The sequence below is a fragment of the Gopherus evgoodei genome, chromosome 8 (assembly GCF_007399415.2).
Source record: "Gopherus evgoodei ecotype Sinaloan lineage chromosome 8, rGopEvg1_v1.p, whole genome shotgun sequence".
Taxonomy (NCBI): domain Eukaryota; kingdom Metazoa; phylum Chordata; order Testudines; family Testudinidae; genus Gopherus; species Gopherus evgoodei.
The window spans coordinates 47,446,795-47,460,763 of NC_044329.1; the positions used below are offsets into that span (position 1 = coordinate 47,446,795).

The window sequence follows — 13,969 nt, forward strand, 5'->3', positions numbered from 1 at the left end:
CTGAGAGTCACTCCGGTCTAGAGAACAGGGTTGCATCAGCCCCTTCGGGGATGAAGAGGCCCAGGAGGTCCAGAGTGCATGGACTTCCGGCGGGGGCCCACGGCAGAGACAGACGTGCTAAGGCTCAGAGAGGTGCAGCTCCAGGAGGTGGAGGGGCCTGACCCCAAGAGAGAGTGGACCACCGAAAAGGGCTGTCTCACTAAAAGGGGCACCCCCCACAGACTGCACAGGGCCAAGAGTGGCACGATCTGTGAGTCCGTGACAATTTCTAAGTAAGCTTTGTGAGGCATTTGGTCAGCTTCTTTAGGAAGGAATTCACAAGGTTAAGTACCCGATCAGGAAGCACTTGGGGAATAATGCATCTTGGAATGCTTCAATCCACATAAGAAGTCTTCCTGGAGACATACAAGATACCATGTGGACAATGGCTTCTGCCTGTAAAGACTGTGAGTCATGCATGGACATGTGACTTGCCCAGGTGACTCTAGAACTCCATCTTGGAGCTGGACTTTGCATAGGAGTGAGGAGGGGGGTCTCTACCCACAAGAGAAAGTCTATTTAAACCCCTGGGAGACCCGCTCCATTTGGTTTTCAGCTGGCTAAAGAGGGAGCCTCTCCACCCCCCCAGGATACTTGAAAGAAACTAGAACAAAGGACTGAGTGCAAGGGGTATGAGTGATTGCTGGACCCAGCCTAAAAGGAGATTAGTCCGTAAAAGGGAGCATTCTGGAACTGGTGAGGATCTTATCTGGATTCGGTTTGATTAGACATAGATTGTGCATTTTATTTTGCTTGGTGATTTACTTTGTTCTGTCTGTTACTACTTGGAACCACTTAAATCCTACTTTCTGTATTTAATAAAATCACTTTTTACTTATTAACTCAGAGTATGTATTAATACCTGGGGGAGCAAACAACTATGCTTCTCTCTCTATCAGTATTATAGAGGGTGATCAATTTATGAGTTTACCCTGCAAAAGCTTTACACAGGAAAAAACGGATTTATTTGGGTTTGGACCCCATTGGGAGTTGGGCATCTGGGTGTTAAAGACAAGAACACTTCTGTTAGATGCTTTCAGGTAAACCTGCAGCTTTGGGGCAAGTAATTCAGACCCTGGGTCTTTGTTGGAGCAGACAGGAGTGTCTGGCTCAGCAAGACAGAGTGCTGGAGTCCTGAGCTGGCAGCAGGGCTGGCTTTAGGCCGATTCCCCCAGTTCCCGGGAATCAGGCCCCGCGCCTTAGGCATCTTTTTAATTAAAAATTTTTTTTTTACTCATCCAGCACCAGTGGTTGGGGGCGGGGTGTCCGGGTCTTTGGCGGGGGGGAGGGGGGGGGGGGAGAGGCTGTCCACTCCGGGTCTTTGGCAGCATTTCGGTGGCAGGGGGAGGTCCGCTCCTGGTCTTTGGTGGCATTTCAGTGGCAGGTGGTCCTTCAGTGCCGCGGAATATCCGGAGCAGACCCCCCTGCTGCCGAAGTGCCGCTGAAACCCCAAACCGCCGCCAGGTATTCAAATTGGACCCCACAGTTCATAAAGCCAGCCCTGGCTAACAGAGAAGACAGGAACAGAGGTAGTCTTGTCACATCAGTTGGCAGCTCCCAGGGGGTTTTCTGTGATCCAACTCGTCACAGGAGGACACGACAGGGTTCAGGAGTCAGACAGTGGTAGCTTGCTGGCAGCAGCAGCTGTCTCAACTTGCTGATCTACTTTAAAAGGTAATGTACTTAGAGTGGGGTCAGCATACTTAGAGACACGCATTGCCCTTTTTTCTCACACACAGGATGTGTGTCTCTGTTACTCTTTGCCATGCTGTCTCCCCTCCCTCCGTTCGTGCTGCCTTGTAGAGTGTGAGGCTACATTAACAACGTGTTAACCCTTGAGGGCTCAGCAGAGTGCTAGTTCATCATTTAGCAGTAAGGCATTCCCTGGGAAATATCCCTCCCTCTGACTCCTCCACCTCAACCAAGCTTCATAATCATCATAGCTGTGTACAGTATCAAATTATTTGTTTAAAACTTATACGGTGTATACGTATGTCTATATAAAAATATAGTCTTTTGTCTAGCAAAAAAAAAGAAAATTCCCTGGAACCTAACCCCCCCCCCATTTACATTAATTCTTATGGGGAAATTGGATTCGCTTAACATCGTTTTGCTTAAAGTAGCATTGTCTAAGAACATAACTACAACATTAAGTGAAGAGTTCCTGTATATTTTTTTAAATAATGTAAAAATGTGAGGGCTCTGGGGTGGAGTTGGGAATGAGGGGTTTGGGGTGTGGGAGGGGGCTCAGGGCCAGGGCAGAGGGTTGAGGTGCAGGGGTGAGGGCTCTGGGGTGGGGATGAGGATTTTGGGGTTCAGGCAGGCCAGAGAGGAGGACCCCCAGCCTTCTCCCTGCTGGCACCAGCGAGCTCTGGGGGACAGGCCATCCTCTTCCCCCTTGCACCAATCTCACCTCACACCACTGTCAGTGCACATGCTCCTAGAGCCCCTTTCAGATCCAGGAAGCCCCCTCACCTCCCCTGTGGTGGGTGCTGGGAGGGGGGCTGCCATCACATGTGCACATCCTCCACTGTTGCTGCCACTCACTGTAGCCTCACTGGGGGTGGGGAGTGGGGCTGCCCTTGTCCAATGTGGGGCAGGAGTGGTGACTGTGGGTGGGGGGACCCCTGTGCTGGTGGAGAGTCCCGCCGGAAAATGAAAGGGTCTGAGGTGGAAGGGCAGGCTCAGGCAGCAGTTGATGCTGAAAGCCAGCAGGGAGTCAACCTGGAGCTGCAGGGGAGAGGCAGTGACAGGGTCCTACGGGAGGTGCTCGGGGGCAGCAAGCGGCCCAGGGGACACTCGGGGGAGGCGCATGGGGGCGGCAGGCATGGCCAGGGGACCCTGGCCTTGGATATTGCTGGAGCCTGGGCACCACAGGCCCATAGAACTCGCTGCCCCTGCAACGTTGGACAATTTAGTTCAGGTTTATATGATTTTTTAAATTATTTTATCATTTCTACTATAAATCAAAACAGTCTGTTACTCTGTTCTGACCAAACGCTGCGTTGTGATTTTTATCCCAGACAAAATGTCACAGAAATCAACATGGTCCCTTGGGACGTTTTGATTCTGACAAAGCGACATTTCGAGAGGGAACAAACACTCCACTGGAAACGCTTCCACCAGCTCTGCTCCCAGGGCCAGCTGGCAATGGCCAGGCTGCTTGGGGTGATCCTGGATATTTCGGATTTATCCGATCTCCTGCGAGGGGGACCAGACCAGATATCGGGGGCTTTGTTTTATACACAATTATTAACACCCCTCCCCCAAATGTCCTGATTTTCCACACAGTCTATCTGGGCCCCTATCTCCGGCCCTGGTCCAGCCCCACGCTCTCGCACCCCTGGCAGCAGCGCGCTGTGCCCGGAGCGCTCCCCGGCCCGGCGCAGGCTGGTGTCTCGCTGCAGAGACGGCAGCGCGCAGCCAGCAGGGGGCAGCGCCCGCGCGGTGACAGGCTCAGGCCCTGCCGACATGGCGGGGAGAGACTCGCACCCGCGCAGCCAGGAAGCGGCTTCCCAGCGGCCCAGGCCCAGGTACCGAACCCCGCTTAATTCCCTCCCCTGCCCTCCGCCCAGCCGCGCTTCCCGCTCGGGTTTGCAGCGGGGCTCCGGGGAGCAGGAGCGAGGAGCCCAGCACGGCCCCCTGCGGGGCCCGCTGCCGCTCGGGGGAGCCTCGGAAGGAAAGCGGCAGTGTCGGGTCCCAGCGCCGCCTATTACCCGAGCTCGGCCGGCGGCGCGCTGCGTCTCTGCCCCGCGTGTCTGACCTGTGCACCCCCCGCCTCGCCCGCACCCTCCAACCTGTGCAGCCCCCCCACTAACCTGTATAGCCCAGCCTGCACTCCTCCCCGATCTATACACCCCCACCCCACAACACTCAGATCTCTGCAGCGCTGCCTACACCTCGATCTGTACACCCCCCACCCACAACACCCTGCGCTGTACAGCCCCCCACTACACCTACACTCCCCGAGCTGTGCAGCCCCCCCACTAACCTGTATAGCCCAGCCTGCACTCCTCCCCGATCTATACACCCCCACCCCACAACACTCTGATCTCTGCAGCGCTGCCTACACCTCGATCTGTACAGCCCCCACCCACAACACCCTGCGCTGTACAGCCCCCCACTACCCCTACACTCCCCGACCTGTGCAGCCCCCCCACTAACCTGTATAGCCCAGCCTGCACTCCTCCCCAATCTATACACCCCCACCCCACAACACTGATCTCTGCAGCGCTGCCTACACCTCGATCTGTACAGCCCCCACCCACAACACCCTGTGCTGTACAGCCCCCCACTACACCTACACTCCCCGACCTGTGCAGCCCCCCCCCACTAACCTGTATAGCCCAGCCTGCACTCCTCCCTGATCTATACACCCCCACCCCACAACACTGATCTCTGCAGCGCTGCCTACACCTCGATCTGTACAGCCCCCACCCACAACACCCTGCGCTGTACAGCCCCCCACTACACCTACACTCCCCGAGCTGTGCAGCCCCCCCCCACTAACCTGTATAGCCCAGCCTGCACTCCTCCCTGATCTATACACCCCCACCCCACAACACTCAGATCTCTGCAGCGCTGCCTACACCCTGATCTGTACAGCCCCCACCCACAACACCCTGTGCTGTACAGCCCCCTGCTACACCTACACCCCCCCGACCTGTGCAGCCCTCCACCTCCACACTCATCTAACCTGTACAGCCCAGCCTGCACCCCTCCCCGATCTGTACAGCCCCCACCCCCAACTCTCTGACCTCTACAGTCCCGCCTACACCTCCATCTGTACAGCCCATCATCTCACAAAACTCTGCGCTGTACAGCCCCTCGGTACACCTACACCCGACCTGTGCAGCCCACAACCCTGCACACTCTAACCCAGAGGTAGGCAACCTATGGCACATGTGCCGAAGGTGGCACGCAACCTGATTTTCAGTGGCACTCATACTGCCCGGGTCCTAGCCACTGGTCTGGGGGGGCTCTGCATTTTAATTTAATTTTAAATAAAGTTTCTTAAACATTTTAAAAATCTTATTTACTTTACATACAACAATAGTTTAGTTATATATTATAGACTTATAGAAAGAGATCTTCTAAAAAAGTTAAAATGTATTACTGGCACACGAAACCTTAAATTAGTGTGAATAAATGAAGACTCGGCACAGCACTTCTGAAAGGTTGCTGATGTCTGCACTAACCTTTGTACATCCCAACCTGCACCCCTCCCCCACAGCCCCCACCAACAACACTCTGACCTCTACAGCCCCGCCTACACCCCGATCTGTATGGCCCATCACCTCACAAGACTCTGCGCTGTACGGCCCCTCACCCCACCTACACCCCCTTCCCTACCTACGCTCCCTGACCTGTGCAGCCCCCCCTCGCACGCTCTAACCTGTACAGCCCAGCCTGCACCCCTCTCCAGTCTATACAGCCCCCCCCACAACACTCTGACCTCTACAGCCCCACCTGCACCCTGATCTTTACAGCTTATCACCTCACAACACGCTGTGCTGTACAGCCCCTCGCCCCACTTACACCCCCCCAACTTGCACAGCCCCTCACCTACAACCCCCTGCCCTGTACAGTCCCCCATCTACACCCCCTGCCCTCTACAGCCTCTCTGCCTACACCTCCTGATCTGTACAGTCCTGACTATACCCCCTCTATACAAGGGCCCACCACCCCAGCACCCCATCTATACAACCGCCTGTCCCCCCCCCAATCTGTACAGCCCCCTTGCCCCACACCCCTCGACCTGAACAGCCCCCCACTCCACACACATCCTAACCTGTACAACCCAGCCGACAACTCCCCCACATCCCCATCTGTACAACTACCTGCTTCCCACCCCCCTGATCTGTTCAGTCCCCTGCTTCATACACCCCAGCCTACACAGCCCTGCCTATACCCCAGCTTGTACAGGACCACACTCTCCACCGCCCCCAGTCCGTCTGTACTGCCCTGCCTTTACACCGCAACCTGTACAGCCCCCTGATCTGTATAGCTTGACCTACACACACCCTGATCTGTACTGCCCTCCACCCCACAACCCCAATCTGTACAGCCCATCCCACACCTTCCTGACCTGTACAGACCACCCCACACTTCCCTGACCCTGTTAAACCCCACCTACATCCCCCAATCTGTACAGGCCCCCCATCTCCCTCCCCTCTGTTCAGCCCCCTACACACCCTGACCTGTACAACCTAGCAGACCCCCCTTCAACACCTCAATCTGTACAGCCACACACACATACCCCTGATCTGTACAGCTGTGCATACACTTCTGATCTGTACAGCCACAGCCCCCACACCCCCTTATCTGTATAGCCGTGAGCGCACACACCTCTGATGTGTACAATCCTCTGCTCCCCATGTGTCTGATCTGTACAGCTCTCCAGGGTTTGGCTCCTGTTGTCTCTTTCCCTCCTAGAGTTTTCACCCAGGAGCTGAGATCTGGGGAAGTGGGGTGCCTCTGGGGCTGGAAGTCCCTTTAGCCATTTGTTCCTGGGCTGAGGCAGGCTGTTCTCAGCACAGGGCTCAGGATTTAACCCATGCCATTTGCTCTGGCCAAGCACAGAGTTGGTAATCTTTGGGGCATGTTGCAAAACCAGGCACGTTTACTCAGGCTTTCCTTGAGTGGGGAATGGGCTCAACTTCTGAGAACTGAGCTGTTCTCAGTCCTGCAATGAGCTCCCTTCAGCTGGTCGCCATGGGGCACTGTGCTGGCACAGAGATCCATCCACAAACCGCTCATTGCAAACCTGGGGCCTTAGCAGGCAGACTTCAGAGATAATGGTTCCTGCACCCAGGGCCTCACTGCAAGGTAACAGCGAGTCCTTGGTGTGTGTCATCTACCAGCCCTTTCCAAACACTAATGTGATTGGATTTCTGTTTTGGTCTTGTTCATGAGTTCCGGAATATTTACAGTCAAGAAAAATTCCTCTTTGCCTGTAGCATAAAGTTATTTTCACTCTCTTTTTTCAAAATTGAAAGAATCAGGTGAAATTTGGCCTAGAAAAGTTTTCCATTAAAAAAAAAAAAATCCACTGCAACCAGGGATTTCCTCATTTATATAAAGCCATTCCGGCAGCCTGGGGAACGCCCAACATTGCAGCGCTGTGCTAGGGCATGAGAACCTAAACCAATCATTTCTGCTGAAGAACGAGAAATGTGATGGGTGAAATCCGGACTCCCTTGAAGTTTATGATAAAACTCCCATTGCCGTCAGCTTTTCCTCCAGTGCGTGTAAGACAGTTACTGTTCAGAGTTCACTTGGACTTAGGACATTGGAACAAAAAAGATACAGGAATAAGACATCAGGGCCAATGTTCCCTCTTAATTTTTTACATCCATGTGTGGAATGAATTTTGTTATGTGCACCAATATGGAGGTGATGTGTGGTAGAGGTGAGGAATTCAGAGTGTGGGAGGGGGCTCAGGGCTGGGGCAGAGGGTTGAGGTGCAGAGGGGGTGAAGGCTCTGGGGTGGGACTGGGGATGAAGGGTTTGGGGTGTGGGAGGGGCTCAGGGCTGGGGCACAGGGTAGGGGTGTTGGAGGCTGAGGGCTCTGGCTGGGGATGAGGGCTCTAGGGTGCAGGCTGCAGTGGGGAGAGAGTACTCCCCCTAGCCCTCTCTTGCCACAGCAGCTCGGGGCTGGGGGAGGGGCACCTCTCCCCGCCTGCATGGCCCTTGATAGCCTGCTGCACGACCGCACAGCTTGGAGGGAACATAGATCAGGGCTTGAATTTTACCCCTTTTAATAAAGGATTCCCAGCTGCTCTGTGGAGGGGCAGAACAGACCCAGCCTAACCCCATGCAGGGGCTGCTTGGCTCCTTTGCCTCTGGCTAACTTTCTTTCCCGCCATCTGTCCCGCAGCATGCTTGGCGCAGGCAAGGGGCTCAGCTGCACGACAGTGCTAGGACCCAGAGCTCTCCATGCAATTCTTTCTGCAGTCACTGCCCAGTAGCTTGCTTGGTATTTGGTTCTGCTCAGACAGATTAAGGGACTTGCTCAAGGTTGCATGGGCTCGGGATGGAGCTGGCAACAGAACTCAGGAATGCCAACTCTTAGGTCTCTGTTCTAATCTGTAGTTACCAGAAAAAGCAACCGAAGATGCTCATATGACAGAAGACATCTGGCTAGCAGTGTGTGAGAGAGTCCGAGGGAACTGAATGTTGCTGCCCTAACAGCAGTGCAATAGTTTATTCTGTGCAAGGTCTCCTGCTTTTCTCAAAGAGCTCCCGGGCCTTGCCTGGGGATCCGAGTTCAGTCATTGAATCTCTTGTCTGCATTGCCCAGCAGTTGAGTGATCCGTTGTGTGTTGTTTTTCTAGGGCCTGGCAGGGCTCTGCACAGAATGAAGAGGTGACTGTCAGCTCCAGCCTGATGCACACAGCTCTGAGTGCTTTGTGATGAGCCCTTCTTGGACGAGGGGACTACAGCAACCTTCCGCTTGTGCACTCCTGGAGAACGAGCCCTCCCCTGCGTGTGGCTCTCCTAGGTCTGTGTGAGGGAATCTCACTCCAAGAGGCTGCTGACGCAGCAGGGCTGTGCTGGCAGAATGGTCTGTGCCCAGGTAGAAGCGAGCCCTGGGAAGTGCTGGCAGAAGGTGCTGTATGAGAGGCAGCCCTTCCCAGATAACTATGTGGACCACCGGTTCCTGGAGGAGCTGCGGAAGAACATCTACGCCCGCAAGTACCAGTATTGGGCAGTGGTGTTTGAGTCCGGGGTGGTGATTCAACAGCTGTGCAGCGTCTGCGTCTTCGTTGTCATCTGGTGGTACATGGACGATGGGCTGCTGACCCCACAGTGGCTGTTTGGGGCTGGGCTGGCCTCTTCCCTGATAGGCTACGTCCTGTTTGATGTCATAGACTTGGGGGTGGGGAGGAAGGAGAGCGGTCGGACCCGGTGGGCGGACCTGAAGAGCACTCTGGTGTTCATAGCTTTCACCTATGGCTTCTCCCCAGTGCTGAAGACCCTGACGGAGTCGATCAGCACAGACACCATCTACGCCATGTCAGTCCTCATGCTCCTGGGGCACCTGATCTTCTTCGACTATGGGGCCAATGCCGCCATCGTCTCCAGCACGCTGTCCCTCAACATGGCCATCTTTGCCTCCGTGTGCCTGGCCTCCCGGCTGCCCCGCTCCCTGCACACCTTCGCCATGGTCACCTTCGCCATCCAGATCTTTGCCCTGTGGCCCATGCTGCAGAAGAAACTCAAAGCGCGGACACCCTGCTGCTATGTGGGGGTGACCCTGCTCTTCGCCCTGTCTGCGCTGGCTGGGCTTCTGACCATCTCAGGCGTTGCTGCTCTTCTCTTTGCCCTTCTGCTGGTCTCCATTTCATGCCTGTGTCCTTACTGCCTCATCCGGCTGCAGCTGCTCAAAGACAACATCCATGGGCCTTGGGATGAAGCTGAAATCAAGGACGACCTCTCCAGGTTCCTAATGTAGACTTGTCTAGGACACGTGGCAGGCAGGCAGGACCCCTACAGTGCTGCTGGAACAAAAGCCTTCTGCCTTAGAGACTACCTCGTGAGTGCCAGTGTTATAACAGAGCCTCTTCTCCCAGAGTGAGACAAACTGCTGGTACATACTAGGAACTTCCCTCTCCCCCCACAATGTATATGTGTATCGCTCTCATTCATTAATACTAGCTGAGCTCCCGCCGCGGAAGCATGGCGAGAGCACAGGTAGACAGAGGACTGCAGGCAGATGTCAGCATTTTATCCACCATGTCACATGCTCAGAGGTCTCCATGACGTATATGGCACTTAATACCAGCTATAGGGCATGAGCATCTTCTCCTCACTAGCGCTACTGTTGGCTCTGCTGCTTGGGGAACTGAATTAATGGTAGCAATTGTGGGGAATGTTTTAGCCAAAGTTTGCTGGTGTAGGCAAGGCCCACTGGAATTGCTGGGTATTTGGAGAGCAGCTTTCGAAACCTCTTCAGCAAGCTGGACTTTCTGGCTATTAAAAGCATCCAATCCCTCAAACCTCCCTGCCTTTGTCATTCTTCTGTGAGACAGCCCAGCGGGAGCAGCACATGGGGGGGAGCTGATGAGGCAGGCAGATCAGATCCAGGAGCTGTATTTTGTCTAAGGGCAGAACTTTCATTTCTTAGTTCTTTAGAAGCAGGAGTGTGGGGCAGGTGGGCAGATCAGGAGTGGGAATGCAGGATACCTGACTCTGCATTGGAAGGCCCCGTGTGTGCTCCCATTTCAGTGTTGCATGGGATTTCTATGTGTCACTGTAACACAACCAGTGAGAAACTCAAGCAGAGCACCCTGGCTTTATCTCCCTGCAGTTTGCAAAGCTGTCGGGTCCAATGTGTGTCTGGAAACACCCCCAGGTTCTTATTGTGATGGCATCTTCCCTCTCAGGCTGATGTAGCGCTGGGTATTTCCGCCAATAGACAGGCACAAGCAGAGGAAGGGGATTGTTTGCCAAAGGCTTCCAGCAACACTCTGGCAAGCCAGCTCGGTCTGCGTGGCTGGAACACAAGATGATGGACGTGCCTCAATTGTCTGGCCTTACTGTGCTGCTCCCCTTTGAGTCCAGTCCATTACCGACTGACTCAGCTGTGGCTAGTGCTGTCGCCTTCCAATGAGAGCAAGACAGGTCTGCTGTAGCAGCTCTGAGAGGCGTCTCCTTTTGCACCTCTGTGCTACCTGTGCTCTGCAGGACTGTTTGTTCCCAGCACACTTCAGCAGGGATCACTCACTCCTTGTCAGATCTGAGGGCTGGATTCTGGGTTTTATGCATTCATTCAGGAAGAGGCTTAGTTTAAATTATGGTCATGGGTGTAACTCCCCCAACCTCACAGATGGGTTTGTTTCATGCTGCTCATCCATGCACTCTTGCTCTGATGTTGAGCTCCTCCATCAGTGATCTCTAGCAGTGCTCCCTGCACTGCCAGGTTGGTGCTCAGCACTCGCCCTCTGGAACAGCTGTTCCTGCTAGCGCTCTGAGTCCTGCTGGTTACTTCAGTGCTAGGGCAGCGCAGCGTGGCAGGGAGGGCATGAAGAACAGACTGAGAGGTGTCAAACAACAAGAAGAGATTGGTCGATTGGCTCAGCTGTACAATAAACCCCAGCCTCAGCGTGCAAGGTCACCTCCTGTACCCAGACAGCACCACGGAAATGATTATTACAATAGAGCCTAGGGGCCCATTGTGCTATTGTACATACTGTGACAAAGTTCCTCCTCTACCTTGCTGGGTCCTGCGCTTATTGGCGGATTTGCTCGCCTCACAGATTCACCATGTGGGTCGGGAAACAGCCCAGAGACCTTCCCCTCTGGTAGAAGCCACAGTCCAGGTCAATTCCTTCTGTGTCTGATCAGGAGTTGGGAGGTTTGGGGGAAACCCGGGCCTGCCCTCTACTCCGGGTTCCAGCCCAGGCCCCTGTGGACTACAGCTGTCTAGAGTGCCTCCTGGTACAACTGCACGACAGCTACAACTCCCTGGGCTACTTCCCCATGGCCTCCTAACATCTTCTTTATCCTTACCACATGACCTTTCTCCTGGTGCCTGATAATGCTTGTACTTCTCACTCTCAGCTGCTCATGCCTCTTGCTCCCAGCTCCTTGCATGCATGCCACAAACTGAAGTGAGGTCCTTTTTAAACTCAGGTGCCCTGATTAGCTAGCCTGTCCTAATTGATTCTAGCAGTTTCTTAATTGGCTCCAGGTGTCTTAATTATCCTGCCTGTCTTAATTGGTTCTAGCAGGTTCCTGATTACTCTAGTGCAGCCCCTGCTCTGGTCACTCAGGGAACAGAAAACTACTCATCCAGTGACCAGTATATTTGTCCTCTACCAGATTCCTGTACCCCACTGGTCTGGGTCTGTCACAATACATAGCGAGACAGTCACTGCCCTAAAGAGTTCATTGTAAATAGACTAGCTAGACAGAAGGAGATGATAATACATCCTATTCTGTACCTCCAGAACGGAGGCACAAGTGTCCTGCCCACAGGTCGCAAAGGGAAGAATTGAATCCAGCACTCCTGATCTTAGTCTGGTGCCTTACCCATGAAACCATCCATCCCCTCACCAAACAGCCAGCTCATTTTGGACCACTACCAACCAGCAGCCTGCCCTGGCATGGAGGGCAGCTGCCAGATATACACACAGACCCAGAGGAGTTAGCTAACTTAGAGCCCAGCTCCTTGGGCTGTTGAATGGGCGTGGGAGGGTGTGTGTGTGTGGCTGCACAGCCACTGATTTGGCCTAGAACTGGTGGAAGGAGTGAGCTAAGGAGGAACCCGAGGCTACGTTTGCACTACGAGCTAAGGGTCTGATTGCCTTGTTCAAGTCTGCGTACTCACACTCTCAGTGAGCAGCAAGAGTATAAATAGCAGTGTAGTCCCAGTACCAGCACGGGGGCGCTGCAGGGGACTCACACTCTAGTTCACAGTGTAGACATAGCCTTTGGAGGAGTAGCTGTTGCACTGAGGAAGGGAGGGAATTCCACCTGAAGGGGGCAGCATGGAGGAAGGCATGAAGACGAGGATTAGGAAGGGAGATGCGCACAATGATCTAAGGGCGAGGAGGGAACTAGCATGCAATTCTTCCTAAACTGTCTGGCTTATAGAAGCAGAATGCTGTAGAAAGGAGCACAGCCCGTGCTACTACAATAGCAGCAGGACCAATGCACAGAGGAGTTATGAGAGGAGAGAGCTGTGCGAAGAAAAACAGCTCACCTCTGTCATGTTACTGTAGGAAGAGCTAGGAATGCAAAGAGCAAAGGTAACCCAACATGCAGCCAGCAGATGGTGCTCCTCACAAACCATTCCGGCCACTTAAAGTAGCAGCCCCTGACACAGGCTGCTTTGATTGACTGCACTTCTGTCCCTAAATGCTAATTGCATCCATGTGCCCATTCCTCAGTGCCTGGCTGTAAGAGCAGAGCTAGCTGCTTCTGGGGAAGAACTAAGCTAGACAGATTCCTAAGGAGCAAAAAGCTTGTTTTTGTGCTTACATCCCCAGCAAAGTATAACTGAGGAGAAAAGAAGCCACACCTCTGTGGCTACATTGTATTATCCCCAGCCAGAGGGGATGGCTTAGTTGTCTAAGCCACAGATGTGCAACGCCCAGGCTCCCTGGAACCACAGTGTCAAAGCCCAACGGGGTTGACTCTGCAGTGTGGAGCCCTGCTGATTTGAACTAAATGGTGGAGTCTCTGTAACTTGAAGTCTTTAAATCAAGATTTGAGGACTTCAGTGGCTCAGAGTTTATGGGCCTATTACAGGTGTGGGTGGGTGAGGTTCTGTGCCCTGTGACGCGCAGGAGGTCAGACTAGATCAGGGGTTCTCAGACTTCATTGCGACACGACCCCCTTCCGGCAACAAAAATTACTATACGGCCCCAAGAAGGGGGACCAAACCCTGAGCCCACCCAAGCCCTGCTGCCCTGGGCAAAGCTGAACCCCAAGGGCTTCAGCCCCTAGGGTTGGGGGGAAGGCTGTAACATGAGCCCTGCCACCTGTAGCTGAAGCCCTTTGACTTTGATCCCGGGCAGTGGGGCTTAGTCTTTGCTTCGGCCCCGGCCCCCAGCAAGTCTAATACCAGCCCTGGTGACCCCATTTTGGGTTGTGACCCACTTTGGGGTCCCAATCCCCAGTTTGAAAATCGCTGGATTAGATGATCACAATGGTCCCGTCTGGCCCTAAAGTCTGTGGGTCTGTCTACGCTGCAACATAAGCCAAGGGCTAGTAGAACTCGAGTTAGCAGACCCTGGGTTTGTTAACCCAGGGCTAGAGCATCTATACTGCGTTATGTGGTGCAGTGTGGGGAAACTTGACTGTCCACCAAACTTGACTGTCCGAGGACAAAGCAAGTCAGCTCATGGGCTTGTGGGATACTTTTGGCAGGCTCCCAGAGCACAAATCCAATGGGGCTGGGTCTACACAGCAGAGCAATACG

The 13,969-nt window shown here is 53.9% G+C and overlaps 1 protein-coding gene across 1 annotated transcript; it reads left to right on the forward strand.

Moving 5' to 3' along the window:
• The first annotated feature begins 3,484 nt into the window (after window positions 1–3,484).
• On the forward strand, window positions 3,485–10,040 carry PIGC (phosphatidylinositol glycan anchor biosynthesis class C). Its single transcript, XM_030573380.1, has 2 exons — window positions 3,485–3,572; window positions 8,376–10,040. The coding sequence occupies exon 2, from the start codon at window positions 8,603–8,605 to the stop codon at window positions 9,494–9,496; it is 894 nt and encodes a 297-aa protein (XP_030429240.1). The 5' UTR covers window positions 3,485–3,572; window positions 8,376–8,602; the 3' UTR covers window positions 9,497–10,040.
• Window positions 10,041–13,969: the final 3,929 nt, after the last annotated feature.

Coding starts and splice junctions, on each gene's coding strand:
- PIGC (XM_030573380.1), top strand. CDS start 8,603: ATGGTCTGTGCCCAGGTAGAAGCGAGCCCTGGGAAGTGCTGGCAGAAG.